This window comes from Piliocolobus tephrosceles, chromosome 4 (assembly GCF_002776525.5).
Source record: "Piliocolobus tephrosceles isolate RC106 chromosome 4, ASM277652v3, whole genome shotgun sequence".
Lineage (NCBI taxonomy): Eukaryota > Metazoa > Chordata > Mammalia > Primates > Cercopithecidae > Piliocolobus > Piliocolobus tephrosceles.
The window spans coordinates 34694671-34721960 of record NC_045437.1 but is presented as its reverse complement, the minus strand read 5'-3'; the positions used below and the strand labels follow the sequence as shown (position 1 = coordinate 34721960).

General features: G+C 36.3%; 1 protein-coding gene across 1 annotated transcript in view; it reads right to left on the bottom strand.

Annotated features, from left to right (window-relative positions):
* The window catches only part of SPEF2 (sperm flagellar 2), a 193620-nt gene that overhangs the window by 95634 nt on the left and 70696 nt on the right, over nucleotides 1-27290 (bottom strand). The window contains exons 11-19 of the mRNA XM_023216523.2: nucleotides 20661-20880; nucleotides 19300-19454; nucleotides 17620-17695; nucleotides 16201-16262; nucleotides 14190-14293; nucleotides 11228-11484; nucleotides 7326-7434; nucleotides 6180-6337; nucleotides 2340-2513 (exon numbers count right to left, since the gene is read on the bottom strand). Coding sequence (XP_023072291.2) covers nucleotides 2340-2513; nucleotides 6180-6337; nucleotides 7326-7434; nucleotides 11228-11484; nucleotides 14190-14293; nucleotides 16201-16262; nucleotides 17620-17695; nucleotides 19300-19454; nucleotides 20661-20880 — 1315 coding nt within the window. The remainder of the gene's footprint in view (nucleotides 1-2339; nucleotides 2514-6179; nucleotides 6338-7325; nucleotides 7435-11227; nucleotides 11485-14189; nucleotides 14294-16200; nucleotides 16263-17619; nucleotides 17696-19299; nucleotides 19455-20660; nucleotides 20881-27290) is intronic.

Here is a 27290-nt window from a genome sequence, read left to right as displayed (position 1 = left end):
GAAGGAAGGAAGGAAGGAAGGAAGGAAGGAAGGAAGGAAAGGAAAAAGGGTGGGAGGGAGGGAGGGAGGGAAAGAAGCAAAAACCTAAATAGAAGTATAGGTAGTATTATTCTATTGTGTCATACTAAGAACTAATTCTCAATTAAATAGTGACAATTGATACTGCATTTGACAACAGATCCTTCAATGGAACATAACTATGGAGTTTTTCAAATTTAATCCCAAGTATAATGGAAGCAAATATAAAATATGGAACTGAATAAAATATAGAACAATTTTTTTAACAAAATAACTGTTGGGATTCAATGTACTACACCTCCTCTAGCCCTTTTTAAAAATTTTCTTTTGATTTTAGTGAATAATTACTCTTTTCATCTCAACTTCTGCTGAAGATTATAATTAGATGTTTGAGTAGGGCATGTTCAGAAGCCTCAGGTTTTCAGTTCTAAAAATGTTCCATTTTGGAAAATTTGTAAATTATTTACACAAAAAATTTTAAAAACCTGTGATAAATGTTCCTCTCTCAAATTGCCTAACCAAGCTTCCCTGAGCTGCAGGGGCAGTGCTGTCTGCTCTCCTGCCCCATCAATGTCCATCACAGTGAGGTTGGGTGGCAGCAATTAGGACTCTGGAGATTAACCTTCCTAAACATGCTTAAACAGCAGGCACTAGCCCTGACCTTGGTGGGAAAAAAAAGACAAGTACAACCACTCTTTAAAGCAACAATAGATTTATTATTTCTTCAATGCACAGTATTCAAGAATACAATTATAAAATACCAAATGAACTTCAGAAACTTAAAGACTGAGCTGGTCCTGATCAGAAGCACTAGAGACTAGAGGTTTCAGGAAATGGCTCAAATACATAGATACTCTTGATTAGAGCAAGCTGAGGAGGAGCAAGAGTTGCAGAGCCATAGCTATAGGTTAAAGGACCATATTAGATAATTCCAGGCTCACCTGACCCACTGTGAAAACTGTCTCCCCAGTTCTTTTTCTTTTCTTTCTTTCTTTCTTTTTTTTTTTTTTCCTGGAGGCAGAGTTTCACTCTGTCCCTCAGGCTGTAGTGCAGTGGTGCCATCTCGGCTCACTGCAACATCTGCCTCCCAGGTTCAAGCAATTCTCCTGCCTCAGCCTCCCAAGCAGCTGGAATTACAGGCGCCTGCCACCACGCCCAGCTAATGTTTGTATTTTTGGTAGAGATGGGGTTTTGCCATGTTGGCCAGGCGGGTTTTCAACTCCTGATCTCTGGTGATCCAAAGTGCTGGGATTACAGGGATGAGCCACCACGCTCGGCCTGTCTTCCCCAGTTCTAAAAAGCATTTTAAATATTTCCATTTTCCTCCAGACCTCTGAATTGTTTTTTTAATTTCCCAATGAGATAGTGGGAAAAGGGTGTATATTTAATTCATGTCTTTGTGTTTTATTGTTGACATGATAAAAGCATTTTTTAGGGTTTGTGTATTTTGCCTGTAGTTAAGTTCTAATTTCCTGGAGTGAAATGGTCTTTAATATACCATAATATCTTACTAAAGTCTTCAAATTTTTTTGTTTAATATGAATAAGTTTAATTTTAAAAATTCAGACCTATCTCAAATCTCCATGAAGCAGAAAGACTATGGAGTTTAGAAATGTGGTCATGACACGGTATCAAAGATACTTAGGTAGACATGGTATAACTGCACAGTCAGCCATTTATAAAGCTGAAACTAGAAACCAAAGCCTCATTTGTTTTATACACACACACAAATAGATACTGACACTCTACCAATATCATGCATTAAACAATTAAGCACTTTCACTTTTGTCATTATATTCACTGTCTACCACTTAATGCTAGACTTATGGTCCTTAGCAGTTAAGGATCTAGAAAAAACTAAAAATGTTCTCTATCTAGGCTCTTTATCTCTATGTCCATAAATATATGTTTACTGAGATGGCAGGAGCGTGTTTCTGTACTTTTATAATCACATAGTCCTGAAGATTTACAATTACATATAAATTCTAGTTCTATTGGTTGCTGTTAATTTGTTCCCTTATTCTGGTGGAAAACCAGCTATACTCATTCTTATTTTACTAAGATGTTCTTACTCGTTACATAAATCTAACTCCGTAGTTCAGCAAACAGACGTGTATCCTCACAGCGAAGAAGCTGGGCTTTGTAACAACTATGTGTTCAGCTACTCCAAGGGCTTTTCCACCTCCATCTGAGTGTAAAGCCTTGTTTCATATGATTGAAGTTGCCCAAAGTCTGAATGTAGATAGACTATAATTTATAATTCTTTACTGAGTAAAATTAAGAAACTGAAAAACAGGATTATAAATCATTCTGTCAATCACCTGATTGAGGTTTTCCTTTTGCAGTAGGAGTTCTTGAAGGCACATGATGAAGATGAATTTCCTTCTCTTTTTCTGGTTCAGGAGGAGGAGCAGGAGGAGGTGTAGGAAGTGGAAACTCAGCCAGGGAAGCTGCTGCTTTTTTCTCAGCTTCCTTTTCTTCTAATTTCTTCTCAACTTCAAAAGGATGATAAGAATTGACCTTCATTAGAGACTCTAGACATCTACTATTTCACTTGAACTAAGAGAAATCTAAATTAATACAAAACACTCTTACGTATTTAAAGCTAATTCATGCTTTCGGGCTTTCCCTTAAATCTTCTAGTCCTTAAAGCTAAGATTTCAAGTCTTCTCTCCCTTGTCAGAAATATGGTTGCCCTTGCCTCTTGATGGCAGTGGTGGTAATGTTGATGGGTAGTGGTGGTGATGATGGTGTAGTGGTGATGGTGGTTGTGGTATTAATAACAGTGGTGTTGACTGTGGTGGAGGTAGAAGTGGTGATGGCTGTGGTGGGGATGGTGGTAATAGTGTTGGTGGTAGTGGTGGTGGAGGTGGTGATGACTGTGGTGGGGATGGTGGTAGTGATGGTGGTAGTGGTAGTGGAGATGATGGTGGTGGAGGTAGAGGTGGTGATGGTGCTGGTGGTAGTGGTGGTGGAGGTAGAGGTGGTGATGGTAGTGGAGGTGGTGATGGCTATGGTGGGGATGGTGGTAGTGATGGTGGTAGTGGAGATAGAGGTGATGGTGGTGATGGTGGTGGAGGTAGAGCTGGTAGTGGTGGTGATGGTGGTGGAGGTAGAGCTGGTAGTGGTAGTGATGGTGGTGGAGGTGGTGATGGCTGTGGTGGGGATGGTGGTAGTGATGGTGGTGGTGGTAGTGGTAGTGGAGACAGAGGTGATGATGGTGGTGATGGTGATGGAGGTAGAGGTGGTGATGGGTCTGGTGGTAGTGGTGGTGGAGGTGCTGGTAGAAGTGATCATGGTGGAGGTAGAGGTGGTGATGGCTGTGATGGGGATGGTGGTAGTGATGGTGGTGGTGATAGTGATGGTGATGGTGGTGGTGTGGTAGTGGTGATGGTAGGAGTGGTGATGGTGGTGGTTGGCATGGGGGTGATGAGTAATGTATGTGTATTTGTGTGTACAGAGCTTATATAAAGGGTTAGCAAGTGGGTGCCAAATATAAAAGTGATAATCTGGAAGTAGCTAATAAAGATGAAGAGAAAAATAAAAGATTGTTTGAAAATGTCCAGTGGGAAAGCAAAATGAACAAGTATAAAAAGACTGTAAAGGGCAATGTAATACAAGAGGTGGGGTGAGGAGGAAATGGAAGGGGAAAGAAATGTGTATCACTAACTTTAATAAGTGAATACAAAGCACTTAGAATACTGTACAGTACATACATCCTCAATTAAGCCTTAGCAATTCATTCATTCCTGCAACAACCATTTATTGAACCTGAATTATGCCTTGAAGAAAAGGAAGGATTACAACAATAAAGTAAAACTACTATTTCTAATGATAATAATTATAATAATATTGTAAACAATAGTTCTGATTGCTGGAGATACAATAGTAAAACAAAACAGAAAAATCAATGGCCTTATGAAGCTTACATTCTAGTGGTAGGAAACAAACCATAAATATGATAAATAAGTTAATTTATACAAGAGTTAAGATGGTGATAAGTGCTGTGGAAAAAAATAGAACAGAGTAAGGGAGACCAAAGTGTTGTGGGCAGCTTCTTATGTTTTAGACAGAGTGCCAGGGTGAGTATGCCCTACCATAAGGTGACATCTGAGCAAAGACATGAAGCAAGCCAGGGAGTGAGCCTTGTGGATTTCTGCTGAAAGCGTGTCCCAGTCAGAGGAGATGGTTATCCCAGATGCCTGGAGGGATGGAGCATGGCCAACTGGAGTCTTTCTAGGCTCCCATCATTGTGATGACCCTGTGCCTTTCGTGATGCAGTTTCACCTTTCCTGGCACACCTTCCCTGACTGCCCAGTCTTTCCATCCCTTCACACTGCAGGGGCCCACAGCTCTACTGAATGTACCACTGGCGACAAATGCCTATGTTCTTGCATGACTATTTCTCTTTACATGTGCTCACTCCACTCTTGGGTTACTCTTTTCAATTCAGCAAGCCAGCAGGTTTCATTCTATTAGATGTTCTTTCGAAGTGGAAATTACGGGTTTTAGTTCTGATTTTTAAAGTAATTCATTATTATTGTTTTAAACATCCAAGAATTAAGATAAGTAGAAAGGGAGATTGCCTGTTAAGTCTCTTTAAGTCTCATCTCCTTCCCCACCATCAAGTATTATATATGCTGCCCGACTCTTCCGTGCATACTTATCTTAATACATAAATATGTACACTTTCCTTAAAAGAAACTATTTTATATGTAACCTGCTTTTTCCTACTTAAGAGTATATTGTGATCAGAATATAGAAGTACCACATTCTTTTAGTTTTTTAACTTAATTGGTATGTTTAATACAGAGCACCGGGCTAGGTTAATGTTTATTGTTTTAATGATTAAACATCTGTTAATTACCTGTTTGAAATATAAATCTTAAATAAGTGATAACTGAGTCTATTAATGTAGTCAGTGATTATTAGAATGCAAACTCTTTAGGAAAATGTTGAAGTTGAGTCTAATAGTTGGCAAAAACAAACTGATTCTAACCCGCAACTTCAAGCCTTTATGGGTTAGAATTAGTTTGTTTCTGCTTCCCAACCAAGACTCTGTAAGATTGCTATTCTGCCAAATGACATGTTAAGCCTCTTAAAATACTATATGATTGTTTTTCTCTTTGAAAGGTTCATGCTGGTAGTTTTTGGAGCAGGCATTTAGATGTAGGAGCTTGTCTTTCCAAGTGTGAGCTCCTGGATATTCATGGTGATTGTGGTTTATGTCTATGGGCTATTTTAATGTTAATTAACTGGTACATTATGGTAGTTAGGTCATAAATTTAGTGACAGGAGACAGTACACTATCAAGGCAACTTTAGAATCGTTTTCACACTATTAACTTTGACCATTTTTTATTATACCAAGAAACTGTAGTTGCCAATATAATTTGGGATAATTGATAAATAAAAAGGAAACATTTATTTTTCAAATCATGTCTCCAAGGTAAAATCCCAGAGGAAATATGACATTGGACTGAAGTTAAAATCTCTTTCAATAAAAAGCTTCAATAATAATACAAAAAGTTAGTGGGCAATTATCATTGGTTGAATGAAGGAGGAAGGAGATCTGTGTAGTTTTATTTCCATAAGATAAAACATGAAAGCAAGTTAATATATAATTAATAATCAATTTAATAGTAAATAAACTTGTAACAAAATAGGTGGATTTGAGAAAAAATGGCTTAGTGTGTCCATCCTAAGAGAAGAATTCACACGGTTTCTTTATAATGCTAAAGCTAACAAAGTAAAGCCTTTACCTTTATCTACAATATCCCTTTTCATTAATTTTACTTAAAAATATCTAATTAACAAATAAAGATTGCATATATCCCGAGAATAAAATGTAAATTAATATCCTTAAATTTAACTCTGCTGGGTTTTTTGTTGTTGTTGTTGTTGTTGTTTTGACATGAAAACAATGTTTTCAGAGCGATGGTCTTTTTTTGATTAAAATAAGAGAGAGAAAAATCTTTTATTCAGAAGCACATACAACAGAAAGCTAAAGACAGAGACAGAACACACTTGTAGACAGTATAAATCCAAAGATAAGAAAGAACTTTTCAATCACATCTTCCTTTTGTCCCAAACTCATTAAAACCACACATTTTAGTTTGAGTTTAGTTGCCTAAACTCAAAACTATAAACAAATGTAAATACCTTTATTCTTTTTTTTTACTATTTCGGTCGTAAGAATTTCTTTTACTTTTTCGCATAAAGATTCCTTATCTATTTCAGCATTGATTTTTATCAAAATATTTTCTGGCTCTGAAAACCATTGCTTCAATAAAGGCCAGTTGTCCAAGAAGCCTATAATTCTGCAAAATCAAAATATGATATGAATATCTCATACTGATCAAAAGATTAGCATGATATTAAGCATAAATTATCCGACATGCATAATGAAAAGATAGGCTGCAAATATAATTGCATCTGAAAAAGAAACAATGTTATTTATTTTAGATTAAAGAAGAAATTACTTAATGTCATCAAGACATATTTTTTGAGATGTATGAGAGTAAAAGAGGAAAATGTCATTGATTCAGGAAAACTTTTAGTGTAAGTTCAGGTCTCCAAGTGAAAATCTAAGAAAACATCATCTGTGCTAGTAGTAGAATAACTCTGAACTCTCTTTGGATGGTAGCTACAGCCTGATTCACCTAGGCCATGTATTTTTTTCTCAGAGATAGAAATTGAAGAGATCTTTGAGTAGTATAGTTGGTTTAGACTTATATACTTTACTCAAAAGTGTTCTTGGAATAATTCTTGAAACTTTTTTTTTCTTCCTGGAGAGCAGACAGCCTTAATGTAGCTCAAATTACTCTTCCCTGGTTCATTTCATATTGTTAAACTTTTCAGGGTTTCATAAAATTGTCTAATTTTGTCTAAATTTCCCTTTCCAATGGCAAACTGCACACAACCAAAAGAATAATTTTATTTTAGCAAAATAGAAATAGTTTACAGTCCGATGCCTACCTTTTTTAAGTTCCATCATTGTCACCGGCATTTCCTTAAAGAGTGCTGAATCAGGATTCCATATAATTAACTTATAAGTTCATGTAACCATAAAGGGAAGTATTGCCTGATTTAATTCTTCTTTTTTCAGGCTATAATGATTTGTGCTGTAAATATGAAAGCTAGCACATAAATATTTCACTAATTATCAAAACTACTTAGTTTTCTTTAACCTGTTAAAGACTGAATGCTAAGACATAGATATTCTTCTAGATCTGATGATTCCAAAGTAGTTGTCAACCTATTCTAAAAGCATGAAACAAGAAGCAGAGCATTTAGTTAAAAACTAACCTATGTTGTATCTGGTCTCTTAAATTTTGGTCTCCACCCTTATCTTGATTTTCAGCAGCTACATGTTGACTGATGTCTTCGTGAGCAGTTTTATAGGACAATTCTTCAGCTATGGTATAAAATGTATTTAATTAGATAATTTTCAAAACCAAAGTTGCTACTTACTGCTAAAATATACTGATGAAAGATGCCAAACAAGATAGGGTCCTGTATTTGGTACAGTGTTACTTAAAAATATTTTAAAAGATGTTGAAAGAGTATAGTTTTGAGATAAGAATTCGATTGTTTTGTTGGAAATTGGGGAAAATAAGTAAAACATTAAAGAGAAGCTGTAGTTTCAGTGTAAGGATCTCAGGATTGTCTATGATAGACGAGAATGAAAAATGATGGGTCATCATGAATAACTAACTTGAAAAGAATTGGAAAAATTAGCACAGTGATGTAAAAATTAAGATGAAAGAACAAGGTGGCTGGAACATCAATATAAAAATTATTTCTTGATATTATATTGCAATATAATAAAATTATTCTGTTTCTTTCTAGACTTTATGATCTCCCTGCAGAATAGACATAAAGGAATAGACTCAAAGAGACCAAAAACAAACAAACAAAAAAACCAATCTCAACAGCTCTGATTGAGTCCTATTCTGGATTAATGATACAAAGTCCAGAATACTCACTAATTTAGAATAAATAAAAAATCATAAAGAGGAAAGAAAGCCTTGAACTAGATTAAAAGAAATTAGAATTACTCAATATAAGAGAACATTGAATAGTGAATTAATAGAGTTCAAGCAAATGAAGAACCCTCACAGGATATAGTAATCGGTTGTTCTTCATCTCCATTCATAACAGAACAAGGTGAAATGAATTTAGAATGCAGAACGATGCTTTAAAATGATTAATAAAACCCAAGGATCACATTGGAACAGGTGACTGAAGAAAACTGTGGAAGTGCTCTTCTTGGGAGATGCCCATGCACCATCTCATGGTCGCTACCTCGCGGCTGTCAGGACTTCAGTGCATGGATTAGCATTCTTCTCTGTCCAACCACCCAACCCCCTAGCCCCAGGCAGTGCTCCTTCCCCTTCCTTTCACTGGTGGTACTCTGTACCATGGCCGCTGAATTTTGTGATCACCCTGAATGGCTCCATCTTTGCAATCTTAAAGACCTATACTCCTACCACAAACTTTCCAGCTCTGGTATTGTTGATGAATCTCTTCACTAGCATCCAGTTCCTACATTCCTACCTCCTTTTTTCCCAAATTTATCAGCATTATCCTGACTTCATTTTATGCTTTCTAGCAAACCTAAACTGCATGAATGAACACTTCAAGTTCTCCCTGCCTCTTAATAACTCCAATTTCTGTGTCCTTCTGCTGTACCAGTCTTAAATTATATCTTTTTTATTTTTTAAGGCTTATGCTGGTAGGCATCTTTGAATAAAAATACACAACCTTTATTCTCACTAATTCCCTAGCTAAAAAAATCAGTTGAGCTCTTTCATATATATATATGGACCCTTTTCTAAAATAAATAAAGAGAGAAATAAAAAAACTAAAAAAGTAACAAATATCCTGTGGTCATGGCTCTTTTTTTTTTCTTTCAGAGATAAACTTCTTGGGAGTTATCTCCACTCACTCTCCATCTCTGTACCTCCCACTCACACCACAACAAACTGCAATCGTTCCTTCTCTCTCCTGCCCTCCATGAAATGGCTCGCATACCAGTCACCCAAAATGCCAAAGGACACATTTCAGTCCTTATTTTGACTTGTTTATAATACTTATAGGTAAAATTTAGTGTATAATTCTTAAAAGCTGTTACATATATTATGTCATTTAATACTCAGCAAAAACTTGTAAGTGGGATTGAGATTCTACAATTGGCTCCAAATTGCACCGTTCATAAATAGTAGAGAAGGGATTTGATTCCAGGCAATACGACTCCAGGTTCTGGACTTCTTTTTAATTTTTATAGTCTTTGTTGCATTATACTTGCCAAAAAATGCATACACTAATATTCATCTCCATGAATTAATGAACCGAAGACAGTCAGCACCCAGATATACAAACATTATCAATCCCAGAAGCCCTTTCCTGTTCTTTTTCAGTCACCATTAGCCACAAAGGGTCAGTATTTGATGCCCTGAACTCAAAATCTGTTTCTACTGTCACCAGAGGGTGAACATTACTGTTCTGTCTCAGGTTGACCAATGGCTAAACAGCGGAGGCAGCCACCTCTTCTTCCATGCTGATGTAGACTTTTACTCTCACAATGGCCATTCCCCGTCCTTATGTCCCCCAGTCTCCTGCCCATTGGCTCTGAGTCTGGATCATTTACCTCAGCCCAGCCCTGGCAGGACTTTGTAGCCCACATTGCTTTGGATGTAGCATGTTTCTCTGTGATGATGTTCTTCAGGTTTCTCCATAGACCCCGAATCCCATGCTGCACCCGACCCTAGTGGCTAGGCTCCCACTCAGCCTAGGCTCCTGCTGGTCTGGAAGGGGGATTACATGACACATTTGCCTTGAAGATTTGTCCTCCTTTGGCTTATGAGACACTGATGTCCCAGGCTTTCTTCTTCACCATTAGCTGCTGCTTCTAAACACTTATTCCTTTGCTCTCCTCAGTAAAGTCTGGTTATTATGTATAGAGCAATATGATTTTTTTGGAGACAGGGTCTCACTCTGTTACCCAGGTTGAAGTGCAGTGGTGTGATCATACCTCATTGCAGCGGTGAATTCCTGGGCTCAAGTGATCCTCCCACCTCAGCCTCCCATGTAGCTAGGATCAGAGACATGTGTCACCATGTTGGGCTAATATTTTTATTTTTTGTAGAGACAGGGCCTTGCCATGTTGCCTAGGCTGATCTCAAACTCTTGGGCTCAAGTATTTCAAATCATCTTTTTTACAGTGTGGAAATTGTCTTAGCTGAACAAAGTTTACTTTCATTTCTAAGAACAAGAATCATTTGCATTACTATCAATTTCCTACTATTTATAATGTTATAGAAGAGTTGAGTCAAAACCAATGAAAAACACAGACTCTTATAGAATCAGGCATCCCCAAGGCCCCAAGAGGCAATAGTCAGCCTTCTAGTAAAATCATGTGCAGGTAATCATTTGTCGATTTCAAAGTCTTCCATCATTTTTCCCTGATGTATTTACCACAGGCTTATTATCATGTGCCAGATTCTGTTCTAAACATGTTAACTCTGATCTCATTTAATACCCACAACAAAACAACGAGCCATTTTATCACATAGGTTGTGACACCAAGGCTTAGAATAATAAAGTAACTTTCTCAAGGTCAGATACGTCATATGTAAGAAAGCCAAGGTTCAAGAAGTGCTTTTACCCATAAGTATATAATTTGTGGAATAAAGGATTTTTTTTCAACATTGAAAAATAGTTAAATTATGAATTTTTGCAAGAAGATTTAATCCCATCATGTGAAGTCTTCAGCTGACTGATACTTGCTCTTCAGAGTTAATACTCAGTCCAAGAAAAGGATGTTATCAGATCCTTTCTTACAGCACAGATGTGGTTTATGACCCTCAGGAGGGTGACCCACCAAAACATGCTAGACAGCCACAAAGCACTCCTCCATATGCACACATCTCAAAAAAACACCCCTATGCCAGGGGAACTCCCAAGTTGATGGAAAGGTTCAGTGAGATGCTACAGTTGGACTGTAATTCACTAGTTCCAGGCTTTGTCCACAGTGCTGAATGCTAACAGTCAAAGCAAGAGGCAACTGTGCTCAGCTAGATAATTCTTTGATAGGCTGAAGTGGATTATTCTGTACTCACTTATAATTGTAAATGGGAGTATTCACTGATTCAAAGAACAAATAAAGTTTTCATTGTAAAAGATCATCAAAAAGGTGTCCAGCTTACCTATTATATCCTTCATGCGACTCATTGAGGAAGTATCTGAAATGTCTAATAATATGACAAAATCAAATGCAGGAGAGGGAAGAGGTACTTCTTTGGAAGTCGCAGGATCAATAGCCAATGTGGATTTTTGTGCTTTTTTTCTCTCCAGTTCTGTGAGGTTTCTATTGTAGCCTGTAAGAGCTTCTTCCAGAAGCTGTGCTTGGTTTAAAGTCATTGGAAAACCATCTAGGATCCAGTGCTGATTCACAGGTATCTCGCTAAATTGAAACAGGACAACTCATGAATATTTTGTTAGACACAAATACTTTGGAAATAATACCATAAATCTTTCCTTTTTCTTTCAGTTCCACAATAACTTCCTACTGCATGAATTTCATTACTTTATAGCTAAAAGATTAGGTTTATTAATGTGCCACAATCACTCCCTTGCTTAAAATACTTTTGTGAATACTTGCTGCCCTCCAAATCTATTCCAGAAGTTTTAACACATTAAAATTAACTGACCACACCTGTATTAGTCCCTTGTCATGCTGCTGATAAAGACGTACCCAAGACTGGGCAATTTACAAAGAAAGAGGTTTAATTGGACTCACAGTTGCACAAGGCTGGGGAGGCCTCACAATCATGGCAGGAGGCAAAGAGGAGCAAGTCACATGGATGGCAGCAGGCAAATCGAGAGCTTGTGCCGAGAAACTCCCGTTTTTAAAACCATCAGATCTTGTGAGACTCATTCACTATCACAAGAACAGCATGGGAAAAACCCGCCCCCATGATTCAGTCATCTCCCACCAGGTCCTTCCCACGTGTTGTGGGAATTACGGGAGCTACAATTCAAGATGAGATTTGGATGGGGATACAGTCAAACCATATCAACACCTTATTTCTCTATAACTTGTTATCCCTTACAATTTTGCACCATTTACCTCAAACAAACTCATCTCCTCAATGTTATGTGAGTATGAATTGCATTTTCTATATTGTGTTCATAGACTGTTCCTCCTTTGCACCTCAGTTTCCTAATTTATACAATGGAGTAACATAACATACTTCATAAGGCAGTTGTGAGGATGAACTGAAATGATGCATTTTAAAAACTTGGCACAGAGCTTAGCACATACTGGATACTAGTACTGCCAACCTGGAGAGCTCTTTCTATCCCACCCAAGCCTGTGTAGAGTCATAGTATCCTGATCTCAGTTTCTCTGACTTTCACTTTGCCATGCAAGTGGTTATATTTCTCTGCTTAACACAAATTCAAGTGAGTCTTTTAAAATCTCAGTTAGATTATAGGATGCTGAAGTGCAATTGGGGTTTTGCACTCAGCACAGTGTCCTCTTTAGAGAATGGGTGTTGAATAATTATTGTTTTCATTTGCAGCTGGAAAACAAGGTGAGAAAGGCATAAACTTAGACTGTGTTCTTCTAAGCCCTTAAATTATGCAAGATTGTGTTTTTGGCCTTTGGATTCAAACGTATAATTTCATTTATTTCTGTCAAAACTCATATTAAACAATGGAATTTCTTTTCCAAAGGTTTCTGAGTCTACTTTGGGGCCTGCATATGATCCTTCCAATAGTGTAGCAAGGAAGGAGGGGGAAAACAGAAGTTAAAGGAAATTTCATTACTTGTGCAAAGTCATGAAACTAAAAATCACCCAAATCCAATGATCTTTCCATAGTATCAAGCTATCTTCATGTCACTGTCTATATTTCTCTCATTAGGTTATTAAGAGCAGGAAAAGACTTCAATTTGGTTTTATAACTTGTCTAGAGCTTGGTGAAGCATTCTGCATAGAACAAATTTGTTGATTCATTGGCCTAAGATGGGAAAGATAATTTCCTTGAGTTCCTTCCTCCACCCACAGTCACAGGAGCCACTTCAGAGGAAGTGGGAGGTGAGGGCCACCCTTGTTCAGCCTTAGTGTGAGGACATGAGATGATGGGGAGTCAGGAGACCTGGACTTTGGCTGGGGCTACACCACTAGCCAGACACGTAACTGGAGTACCTCACTGAACTGTCATGTGCCTCCCTTTCCTTATAGAAAAATGATAGATTTAGACTGGATCAAAGATTTCACACTGATGACTGTCATCTGGAGGAGCCTTAGGGGCAATGAGGATAGTGGTAGTGGAAGGAGGGTAATGGAGTTCTGACGATGGGGTGTGGAGGTTTCAGTTCCACTGAAACTAAAGTGAAGAACTGCTTTATATCTGATGCTTTTCATATACATTATTCTTTGGAGCAGGAGCAAAGAATCCCATGGCTGAAACATGCTTTACATCACTTCTGAGAAATGTTACAACTATTAGAGTGAGGTCCCTCTTAGCTCTGGGCACCCCTGTGATCTGATTTCTAGACACATCATCACTGAGAAGCAACTTACATCTTTAATATCATCTTTTAAGAAAACACTAAGGGAAGTCCATTCCAGATGCAGAGTAGAACTCTCAGCCCTCCTTCCTCATCTCTCTTGGTCTCATTGGTTCCACATTCCACATCTCACTACTCAGTTCTGCTTCCTCACCTACTCCAAGTTGTCCGCAGCTCTTTCTCAGGGGCCTTTTTGACAGTTTTATCCAGCCTACTTGGCCTTCTCTCTTTATTACATTCATCAGCCAAGTCTCTATGGCTTCTTTTTTCCCCGTGGTCTATGACCACACAATTGAGTGTTTCCCTTGGCTTTTCCAATTACTCAATTTCTCCTTGAACTCCCCACAGGTAATAGAATCTGACTTTATTCATATCTGGGTAAAAGAAGTCAAGCTTGGTATGGGAGAAGAAGTGGAATATAGGCATGTAAATCACAAAATATATCTATCTTTTCATTGCTATATATTTTCTTATACAGATGAGTGAAACTTATGAGATACTAAAACAAAAAAATTTCCGTATTATTCTGGATACATCTTTGTGTGATAAAGAATATATTAAATAGATAAGAGGAAGAAAGATGCAATACATACTTAATAGCATTTACCATGATGTCAACAAGCAGCACATCAGGAATGCTCTTTCCTTTCTTCAGCAACTGTTCTGATTGTGCACCAAGTTGAGCACGCGTAGTGAGCTGGGAAAATAAACAAGAAATGACAGAAGATGGCTAATTTAAAAGTCAAATTCCAAATGTTTGGAGGAAAAGTCAATTAAATGACCATGCTCTCTGATGACGACACTGATCATGTGGCACAGCTGGGGAGTCAGGGAAGCATTTCAGGAAAATGTGTGCACAGAATTTGAGGCTCTTCCTTCGAGGCTCCCTCCCTTCCAAGATTGTACTCTTCAATTGCAGCTGCTCTTGCATCCCCAAACTTAATTCTCTAATACCTTAAATAAGAAAGATTGAGCCCTCTGCTTGGGCTCTAGCCACTCATGCCATGCAGACAGGGGCATGCCCTCTGGGGAAACCCCATATAAACATGGCCCTTGCCCAGTGAAGTTCTTATCTTTCCATGGTCAAATTCCACAGATTTTCTGCCTGTTGTTTGCTGCTTGCTTGTTTGCTCTCTTCTTTTAGCCCTCAAATAATTATCTTTTCTATTTTGCCTAGTGTTTATACTTGTTATTTGTAGGTTAGTCCAATACAAGCTACTCAATATCACTGAAAGAGGAACTTACTTAAGAGTCTATTCTTAGCTCAGCCGCCAGAGTGAGAATGTTATGTCAAATGGTATGGCTCTATTCCAAGCCCTGTTAAAATTCTCCCTTTTACTCCAAATGTCCTAATTATTGCCTGAGGCCCTGACTGACCTGATTCTTTTTCTTTCTCACCCATGTCTCTAACCTCATCCCTTACTAAATACTCTCTAGTCCAGCTGGCCAGGCACTTTCCTGCCTCACTATTCTCACAGCCTAGAACACTTCCCCCGATCCAGTGGGCTGGTTCTCTCACCTCTTTGAATCTGCTTAAGGCTCCCTTTCCCAAGGAGGCCTGCCCGATGTCATAAGGTGACCAACTGTGCCTCTTTCACTGCCCTTGGCCTGTGCTCCTGCTCCCCTTGCTCTACTCCATGTTTCCTTTTTTCATGACACTCATCATCATCTTCAATATCATATTTATCTCTATGTTCATAGTTTATTATGTCTCTCTCCATTAGAGAGACATAAACACCACAAGGGCAGGGAATCCTGTCTTTTGTATTCACTGATATATCCAAGTTATTAAAACACTATACAAAACAACATAAGCTCTTTGAATTGAATTGAATATGGAATTTGTGAGATTTTAAAATCAATAAAGGTAAATATAAAACATAATTATCCTTTCTGCTAGTTCATATTTCAAATTCACAGAGTAAAAATTGTAAGTCTCCTTTTTCTGCTTTTTCTGAACCCATTTCTCTCCCATTGCTCATCTTGTTTACAGTTTGGTGTATATCCTTCCTTCCAAAACTTTTTCTATCTTTAAGCAGTTTTGAAACATAAAATATTATAAAACTGTTTTTCATGATGAGATGCATAATAAAAAAATCAAATGTAATACAAACAATAAAATTTCACTTGGTTTAATCTGGTCATTTTATTTGACGACTGATTAGTTTCCATTAGCAGAAATAGTGAGTGAACTGTTGTAAACATTTTTTCAGGAATTAATAAAAAAAATTCTGTAGAGTCACCAACAAGAGTAAAGATAAACTCTGGAAAAAATATTTAAAGGTAAAGAGGATATGAGTGAAATAAAAGTCATAAATTAAATGGTAAAGATGAAATGAATTTGGCCTCAGTCTAAAATTTTTAAAAGCACATATTTATTACCCTGGCAAAAATGAAGAGTAATTTCCACTGCTTTCAATATGAATATTGAGAATACAAAGAATGCTAAGTAAAGTCAGATGACCTAATATTATACCATCAAATTTACTTTGAAACCAAAGAAGAGCACATTGCCGTTTCATTGCATTTGAAGACACTCCAAAATGCCATTAATCATGACATGTTTTAATATGCTAGTAGCTAAAATTAGATCATAATACTTACTTTTAAGAAACTATCACTGGCTTTGACTTCTTCAGCTTTTGGTGTTTTATCAGCATTAGCACCTAGCAATAGGAAAAGTGGTAAAAACACATTTCTGGTATTTACACCTAACAACCACAGCAGTATTTGACCATCTATGGTTTTGGACATAAGGGTTATCAGATCCAGCTATGCCTGAGATACTCAGAGGAAGGAAGTAATAGAATCACCACAGCATAGCTTTTACCTTCACTCACACCATTAAGATCCTGGCCACTCTGTGTCTTGGTGGTCCCTCCCTATCTCCCTCCCTTCCTCCCTCCCTTCCTGCATGATCTGAGCTCATAAAAATATCATTAGGAATACTTTAACACAGTCGGGGGTCGCTTTTCAGAAGACAGTCAAGTTTTTCAAAAAAATGTTAAAATATTATTTTTTTAGACTTTTATTTTCCTGAATTACCAAGTTACAGATAAACATCTTAAAAGCAGATGACTCTAGAAGTCAGAACTGTTTTAACTTAAATTCTATGAAAAAAAGAGAAGTTTTAAGAGTGTGTTTATAATTACTTAGACTAATGTATAATAAAATATGTAATAAAATATTTATAATAGTTTAAAAAAATCAACTAAAATTATCTATTAAGAAACAGATAACAGGAATAAGGGACAGATAGCATCCTCTTAAGAAAGGAAAGTCCAACCTCTCTGGAGTGTTGTATGCTCATAGTAAACCTGGACATTGTTCAATAGTAATGGCAATAATAATGATAGCACAGGACGAGCTCACTTCATGCTAGAATATGAGGAAGCTATTTAATGTGGCAAAGCCTTCACTAGCACATACAGGAAAAAATATTTAATAGTTAAAATTGTTTTCCTTCAATGGTTCTACAAAGGATCTGAAGGACTGCAGCCCAGATCCCAAGGGAGATAACTTTTTGTTATGTTTGGGAAACTTAGTTGTATTGGCAGTGCCCAAGGCTGAGAATAAACTTAGGAACCACTGTGCATATAGGTTAAAAAGACCAGCCCCTACAGCCTTCTGCAATACAATAAACAAAGCAGGAGCACATTCGTAGAAAGCCCCAATTGTACTCATATACACAGTCTTACACACAGGTGAGAACAAGAAAAGACTGTCTGTCCCGTTGCACAGACAGGAAGAATGAGGATGATTTATCCTGGCTTCTTTCATAATAGCAGCAAAACTAATTAACTACTTGAAGGAGATTCAAAAGATTTTCTTGTAATTTTCGTCTCATGCCCAGTTGTAGGAAAGATCTTGTTCCCTCTGTCAAATGGCCATATGTAGACAACTATATAAAACTCCCTTTGGTTCCTGTTTATTTCCCTGAAAGCATGTTTGTGCTCACATATATGTGTTCTCATTGTTTCTCTCTCTAACGTAAATAATAGATGATTTGTTTTGAGATCTTACTAAGTATCGTTTCACCTTCTGTTTCTGGTAATACTTCATTTGAAACTGGACCAGCTGAAAATACATTTTGTGGATCCTTTGGAGAGAAAACAAACACAAGGAGGGATTTTACCATTGCTGTATTTTAATTATTCTCCTAATTTTATATCTGTAAGTAAAGGTTTGAGAACAAATACTTTTTATCTATAACATTAATGATTTTAAAGGAGATTAAAGTTTCAGTCCTAAATTCTTATTTCCAGAAACAAACAAGATTGGATAATTGCACTTATAGAAATACACAGTAACCTGTGATGTAATCTGTCTTTTGAATGATCTTCAATTACTATGTAAAATATGCCAATTACTATTTTGAAAAGATAGTGGAACCTGAGGAAAGGGTAGAATTTACGGAAAACCATTTTGAACAATCCTAGAGATGTCAGTCATAGCCATAGGGTAATTTTTAAAAAATGTACATTATCTATTACTTTATTGATTAAAATATAAAGATATTACAACATGGAAGAAGAGATAGTCCACCATGAAGAACACTTCTCCCAGTTATTTTCAAAATTAATTGTTAAATGACATTTATTATTTCAGGCTATGCAAATGATCTGGATCAGATTATCAGCTAATTCATTCAGTTGCAGAGGCAGCATAAGGTAGAGAGAGGAAAGAGTAGTGGACTTACGATCTGGAACCTTAATCATAGAGAAGCCATTGACAAGCCTTCTGACGCCAAGCAAACCAATTCATGCTTAGGGTCTTTACTGTCTGCTCTGTAGAATGAGGGAGCTGGACTACATCAAGGATTCTGAAGGTGGGGCTACATTTTCCTATTCACCCCTCCACCCCAGGAATCATCATGCAATAATGAAACGAGATGCAATATTGATGGGAATATGATGCAGGTAAACCTTTCAGAGAGCCATCCCCCAACTGAGATCTACTAATATAGACCAGGTGTCAGCATACCACAGCTCATAGACCACAAAGGCCTGCTGACAGTTTTCATAAAGTTTCTGAACACCACTTCAGCAGCTGAGCATGGTGAGACTGGAGACAGAGACTGGAGTCCTCCTCTACATCTGTACTTGCTGGGATTCTACTTCAGCAGGTGACCAGTGTGAGACTGGAGACAGAGACTGAAGTCCTTCTCTACCTCTGTACCTGCTGGGATTCTACATCTGCCTCAACCCCTGCCCAGGGCCAGCATTGGTCTCTGACTATACACTGGGCACTTTGATGTTGGCAACTGCCAGAAGCTGGGTGGGAGGATCTCCGTGCAGGAGTTGGTGACTTCTTCAGTTCCCGCAAAAGAATTATATGCCACCCTCCCAACCTCCACAATTCAATCACTTCACCCACCCCCACTTACCAGCTAGTGGCTCTTTCATCAGGAGAATGGCTCCAGCTGACGGCTACTAGACCCAGAGGGGGCCCATCACACAAGACGGTCCACCCAGACAAACTGGTGGGAAGCAGGAGTTTTCTCTCTTGTTATACAAGTACCCACATAATAGCCTCGATTTTACCTCTTGGCCTAAAATTTTTCCTAAATATTTAACTTAAATATTTATTCTCTAGATTTTGCAGAACCTAAAATTTTACCTGGTCTAAAGACCTTTTAAATTCCATCCAGCTCCAAATTTCTAATGTGCTAGGCACAGAAGAGAAAACTAGAATCATACTTGCCTGGCTTTCTTTAATCTCCTCTTGCAGAACTGGTAGAGCATCTTCTTCATCTTTTTTCTGAATTGATAGAACCTCACTGACTTTTTCATTGTCATGAAATGCTTGGATAGCTTCTTGGACAAGAGTGTCAATAGAAAGTATCCGCATAGGAAAGTCTAAAGTACAAAATATAATCTTATAAATAGCTTTTCATTTGGGAAATGGAAATTGTCTTTATGTGCTGGTTTTGCCCTCTAACACTGTCTTTCAGGCCCTCTAGAACTATCTTTTGGATCAAGCTTATTTTTTGTTTGGTTTGTTTTGTTTTGTTTGAGACAGTCTTGCTCTGTGGCCCAGGCTGGAGTGCAGTGGCATTATCTCGGCTCACTGCAATCTCCGTCTCCCGGGTTCAAGCAATTCTACTGCCTCAGCCTCCTGAGTAGCTGGGATTACAGGTGCACGCCACCACACCTGGCTAAATTTTGTATTTTTAGTAGAGATGGGGTTCACCATGTTGGACAGGTTGGTCTCAAACTCTTGACCTCAGATGATCCACCCATCTCGGCCTCCCAAAGTGCAGGGATTACAAGCATGGGCCACCGCACCCAGGTGGATCAAGCTTCTTTTTAAAAAATGTGATAAGGCCTGGCGTGGTGGCTCATGCTTGTATTCCCAGCATTTTGGGGGGCCGAGGTGGGTGGATCATGAGATCAGGAGATTGAGACCATCCTGGCCAACATGGTGAAACCCCGTCTCTACTAAAAATACAAAAATTAGCCAGGTGTGGTGGCATGAAAAAATAAATCCATCTCAAAAAAATAAATAAATAAGTAAAAATAAAATAGATACAAATTGTGATAAAATTCATATAACATAAAGTTAAGCACTTCCATCATTTAAAGGATACATTTCAGTAACACTTAGACATTCACAATGTGTGCAACCATCACCATTATTTTGTTCCTGAAATTTTTAATCACCCTGAAAGGAAATCCCAAATCAATTGAGCTGTCACTCATTCCCCTACCCCTGCCTCTCGCATCCAATAATTCGACTTCTTTCTCTATGGATTTGCCTATTTTGGATATTTCATACAAGTGGGTTCATACATTATGTGACCTTTTGTGTCTGGCTTTTTTCACTTAGCATAATGTGGTCAAGGATCATCCATGTTGTAGCATGTATCAACATTTCACTCATTTTTATGGCTGAATAATCATAGCCTGGAAAATTATAAAATTTTTGATGACAGAGATTTCCCAACATATCAGCAATGCTTCTTGTATTTTTTTTTTTTTTTTTTTTTTTAGACATAGACATTTGCAGCTACAGTCAGTGTAAATAGGACCTAATGGCAGGCAGAGCAGGAGAAGAAATTCTACCTTTTTGTAGAGACCTTAAAATGGTAGTTTTTCCACTTAATGTTTTCCCCAGTAAGCATCCTTTAACAGCAAATGAAGGTAATTCAGGTGTTGTTGATACTGCTCGAGGAGGAAGAGATTTTTCAACTAGCCTGTGAAGAATATGGCCCAGTATGCAATTGTTGGAGGGTGGTAAATTGTCAACCATTTCTTCTGGTAAGGCCCACTCTCCAACCATGTTCTGTAAAAATAATGATCAAATAAACAGAAATATTCTGAAAAGTGGAATTTAGGTATATGAAATATTTAAAAGTTAAAAGTAAATCCAAATCATAGCCAACAAAAGCCAACCAATACTTTAATTATATTGTAAAAATGAGGAATAACATTAATAATACTTTCATAGTAGAGGGCAGAAAAATGCTTCCTACATAAAAGCAAAAAAATAAAAAATAAAATAGCTTATGAAAGTGAGCATATAAATTGAGACATTTTGTAATCTAGGTTGAACATTAAGACATTTAAATTGATGTTATCACCAGTAAGCAGATAAAAGACAGTAAGCATTTCTCTGCTATCTTATGCAAGTATAAACTTTATTTTATAATATTTTAAAGTAATAAAGATAAAAGAGAATTTTCATGCTCAATATCTCTAAGTCTACCGTGTTTAACTCCCACTTTATTCAGGTTTCTTGATGAAATGATCAAATGATTAGATGGAGGGAAAAAACACTGTACAGATCACATTCTCTGACTTCCATGTAATATAATTAGAAGTTGATTTCAGAAACATAGAAAAAAATGAATATTTAAAATGAAAAGAATTCTTTAAAAATGATTCTTGTATGAAAGAGGAAATTGAGACTATAAAGTCTAAAAGGAACATTAAAACAACAGATTTATTAAAAATATGGGGTGGGATCAAACTGTATACATAGGAAAATACCCCTTAGCCTAAAATGCCTTGATCGAGGTGCGGTGTTCAATAAATCAGTAGAGTGACTAGAGTAAATAATATTCTATTGAATATGTCAAAATAGCCAGCAGAGAACCATTTAAATGTTCCTAGCATAAAGAAAAGATAAATGCTTAATATGACAGATATCCCAATTACCCTGATTTGATTATTACATATTTTATAAATGCATCAATACATGTGTTTATTATGTATCAATAAAAATATTAAAAAGAAGCAAAATAAACAAAGTAGACATTAAAATAGGGAATAAAAGTAATTTTAAAATAATCAAACTAGGAAGAAGAAACCTGTAAAAATAAAAATGGAAATTAATAAATTAGAGTAAAACTATCCAGATACTCTTTATTGATAAAATTCTAAAACTTATCCTTATTAATAATGATAATGAAATTTCTACTACTTCGACACAAAAGTGAAGAATAGTAAGTATAAATGTCGTAACATAATAGGAAAAAAGGTAACAGCAGACACATGTACCCTCTGTTCATCATAGCACTATTCACAATAGCAAAAACATTGAATCAACCGAAGTACCCATGAAGAATGGAATGGATAAAGAAAATGTGGTATATGTACACCATGGAATAGTGCACAACCATAAAAAAGAATGATGTCATGTCCTCTGCAGCAATATGGGTGCAGCTGGAGGCCATTATCTTAAGCAAACTAATGCAGAAGCAGAAAATCAATACTGCATGTTCTCACTTATAAGTGGGAGCTAAACACTGAGTACACATGGACATAATGATGAGAATAGTGAACACTGGGGACTACTAGAGGGAGGAGACGTGGAGAGTGGCAAGGGCTAAAAAACTACCTATTGGGAACTATGCTCATTAGCTGGGTGACAGGTTCAGTCATACCCCAAACCTAGCATCATGCAATATACTTCTGTAACAATGTGTAACAAATGTTACAGAAGTATTTTGCATGGCATAATTTTAATAAAAGTAGGAAGCGGGAAGAAAAAGAAGATGTTAGGTACAACTATACTATAGTAAATTTGGACTTATAACTGCATGGTAATAAATGATATTCTAAGGAAGTATAAATGATTAAAATTATGTAAAATATTTGAAAAAATAAAAGCCATGAAATAAATGAAAAAGATGTCATAGAACTATACTTATGAAAATTGAAGACACTAATCGTTTACAGAAAAATTTTCTTTCCTTAACTGAACAGAAATTTAAATGTTTAAAAGTCTTCTGGAGTATAGAAGAAGATAGAAAGCTTTCCTGTTTATTTGGCAAGACTAATATAACCCTTATACAGAAAAGGTATCAAAGATAATTGACAAAAACAACATCCCAAAAGAAAACTACAAGCCAATCTCCCTTGGAAATACTTGGCACAAATCATGCATCAACATTAAAATCAACATAATATTAACAGACAATAAAGATACTAATTGACATTGACTGCATACTACGTAGCATATACTGTTGTTTTCATGCATTATGTCAAACGATTCTCATACAACCCTTACACATGTAGTATTATGATTATCTTCCCGATTTATGGAAGAAAAATCTGAGTATTGCAAAGACTAAGTTATTTTTCCATGGTCACAATAAAGAGTAATGGCAAAACCTAGATTGGAACCCAGGCAGTCAGATCCTAGAACATGTACTCATATTCAGTATATGATGTTGACTTTATCCCACCATGACTGAATAAGAATTATTTCATGACTCCAAGGAAGGTTAAATACTAGAAAGCCTATGTACTATATTCATTAATAGGTTAAAATAAAAAAATAAAGGCATATGATCATTCTGACAAAGAAACAACTGATACAACTCAAAATTCATTTCTGATTTTAAAAATACAAGAAAAATAAACAAAATAAAACCATACCTTAGTAAGTTATGAATTGAAGATACCTTTCCTAACACTCTCTGGACCAATGGTAAACCAAAATAAACTACACATTTTTCCATTAAAGGCAAGAACAAGAAAAAGTTGCTCATCATGAGTACTATTAGTCACATTATTTGGGAAGTTCTAGCTAGTGCAACAAAATAAGAAAAAGAAAGAAGCAGCACTATCTCTAGGAGTAATGGTGGCTGCTGAAGAGCAGAGTTCCTTGTGCAGAGGTGGCAGCTATAACCTGAACTGCTGCTAGTGCTCTGGGGTGGTGGTGGCAGTGACAGTTTTCTTGTCAGATTTTGCTATGATGGTTCCGGTGATTTTCTTTGAAAGTTTAACCTTGAGTCTACTCTCGAGCCCACCTATGGACTCTTTGAGCCACCCACCATATTTTGAGTATTTTCTTTTCCTGCTTATTCAACAAGGGTCCTTTTGTTTTTGCCTGCAAATTTTTTGCTTGCAAAAGTTTTTTGCTTGCAATTTTTTTTGCTTGGAAAAGCTGACAAAATCAATGGAATTAAAAAATTTATAAAGTCTATATAGAGAAAGCTTCAAAATTTGACTATTAAGAAAAATGACTTGAACAGAGGGTGAGATAAAAAGGTTCAAAATTATAAACCATTTAATTCTCCCCCAAATTAATCTAACTTAATGTTTAATGACAACAAAAGCGCTAGTGTCATTTCCCCCTAGTCATCGCTCAAAGGTTGATATGACAAATGATTTGAAAGTTAAAGTGGGCGGGGCGCGGTGGCTCACGTCTGTAATCTCAGCACTGTGGGAGGCCGAAGTGGGCAGATCACGAGGTCAGGAGTTCAAAACCAGCCTGAACAACATGGTGAAACCCTGTTACTACTAAAAATACAAAAATTTGCGCCACTGCACTCCAGCCTGGGCGACAGAGCTAGACTCCATCTCAAAACAAAAGTTAAAGTGCAAGAAGATATATAATGGGCAAAAAAACAATCCATTAAAAATACTTAAAAAGGAAAGTAATGGGAGTGTTATAAGTTATGAAAGCGCTTTTAAAAAATATGGTAATGAAAATAATGAGTTGCAGGGACAGAATATTCAGTGTACAAAAATATAGATTCCAGAAACAGATCTAATTATATGTAAAAGTTTAGTATGTAATAAGGTTTATACTTCACATTAGCAGAGAAAGAGTATTTTACAACTGGTATTTGAATAACTATTTATATATTTGGAAAATATAATGTTAGATATCCTTATACTTTCATAAAAATAAATTGACACCAGAAGAATGAATGACATAAACAAGAACTCTAACAGCATCAAAATTTGGGCAAACACTGATATGCTCCACAATTGTTTCTCTAAGCACAACACCAAAGCTGAAAACCACAAAGGAAAAAGTTGGTAGTTTGATTATACTCTACAAAAATAAAATCTTCTGCACATTCTCAAGCACACACACACAAACACACATAACTCACACACTTCAAAAACAAAAAACAAAAGCAAAATATCTGCAATATATGTATGTGTATATACATATATATTTGACAATAGGTTAAGAATTTTAGTACATAAGTTAGGTATTCAGAAAAAGAAAAATGGTGGAAAGGATGTAAATGGGCAATTTTGACAGTAGAACAAAATGGCTAACGAGTTTATAAAGAAATGTTCAAATTCATAGTAGTAAAAGATATCCAGATAAAGCTATTATGTATCATATTTTGCCTAAAACCAAAAGATTGAGTCACACTTCTCATTCACCACTGTTAAGAGGGTAAATTAGTATATTGATTTATTGTATTTTCAAAAGTATCAAAAATTGCTGAAATAGTTCTGTCATAAAAATAAAAATAATGGAAACATAAATGTCAGAGAAGAATTAAGATTTTTAATTTACATACACATATAGGTAAAATGGTATTTTTCTGTAGTCACTTGAGGATCTTTAAAAATCATCTTCAGTGCACATAAAATATATTTAGTAACATGATTATGTGATAATTTCATTATCTAGATATTATTCCACTTGCACTCTATCAAAGAGAGAATAGAAATACATGTAATTTATATTTTAAGATTATTTGGAATTAGTACTTATAACCTATTTATTAAACTATTCAAACTTCAAAAAACCCCAAATATTGTTTCAGCAGTGCAGAGATGTCAAATTATAGTGGAATATTGAAAATTAGAAATTCCAAGATATATTAGTATTTTTTTAATCATGTAAGTCTCCTCAAAATTGTATCTCAGATGATCAGTTCTATTAGCACTTCTATTATATCACTGCCCTTAATCATCTTAATGTAAGTCTTTTCAGTCCAAAGATCAGGGATAGAGAAACATAAGCAATGTCCATTTAGGGAGATAAAGGAGCTACCTCATCAACATAGGTGCTTGTGAAATCCAAAGAGGGAACCAAAACAAAAGACAGGGTATGTTCTATTTCATTATATTTCTTTAAGAAACACCAGCCAACTTCTGCTAGTCTGGATTGCCTTAAGTCAGTTTTTTTTTTTTTTTTTTTTTTGAGGAAGATATGTGTCTTTGTCTTGTGTATGATTTAGCTCAAGTTTCCTAATCATTTTCTGGAGGGGACCTCTCTGAAAAGCTCTAGTTTAAAAATGATTGGCTGGGCCGGGCGCGGTGGCTCAAGCCTGTAATCCCAGCACTTTGGGAGGCCGAGATGGGCGGATCACGAGGTCAGGAGATCGAGACCATCCTGGCTAATACTGTGAAACCCTATCTCTACTAAAAAATACAAAAAAAAGCTAGCCGGGCGAGGTGGCGGGCGCCTGTAATCCCAGCTACTCCGGAGGCTGAGGCAGGAGAATGGCATAAACCCGGGAGGCGGAGTTTGCAGTGAGCTGAGATCCGGCCACTGCACTCCAGCCCGGGGACAGAGCGAGACCCCGTCTCAAAAAAATAAAATAAAATAAAAAATAAAAAAAATAAAAATGATTGGCCAAATTTGACCACTAATTTGAATGACTTTTTTTCATATTAGTCAAACAGATGATGTATGGTTTATAAATATTACTACACTATCATTAAGTAATGAGCAAGTCCCATTTCTGGCTTATAAATAAATGTCCATATTATATTTTAATCCTTAACTCTTAATTAATATGACAAAGTGGCCCTCAGTAACAGATTAAATCTACAAGTGGAGTTATTTATTTAAATAACTTGAAGTAAGAAAAGTTTGTTTAGGCCACTTTTGACAATATTTCTATAATTATGCTATGTCATATAGAAATAAGTATATCCGTATGTTCTTGCTTTTCTTTCATCAGTATTCTTTTCATACCCATTATCTGACAAAGCACACTTACTCAGAATATAAGTTATCAAATTTGGTAAATGTTATGAATGGCTTGTCTGATTTGGCACCAGAATTTCTGGTATGAGAACATTGCAGATAAGCAAACACTTTTTGAAACAAATTTTTAAAACCCTAAAGTACTCGTAGTAAGTTTTTCTTTAAAACTGGTGTAATGCAGTTATACACAAATTTTAGTACATTTAGTATATAAATATAATCCTATTTGACTGCCAGTTCTATACATACTACCCTGTATTTATAAAAATTATTTTGTTTTAGTTTACTGCCTTTGGTATTTCTAGGAGCTCTGCACATAATAATAATCTGCATTGTTCAAAATTAGCCAGATACTAATTGGATCTGCAAAATTATTGATTGCACTATAATTGATTTCTTGCTTCTGCTTTCATTCGTTGGAATTATTTATACTTCAAATTAGACAAATGGCGATTATTTTATGTAATGTGGCCAATTAGAAACTAACCAAATAAGAA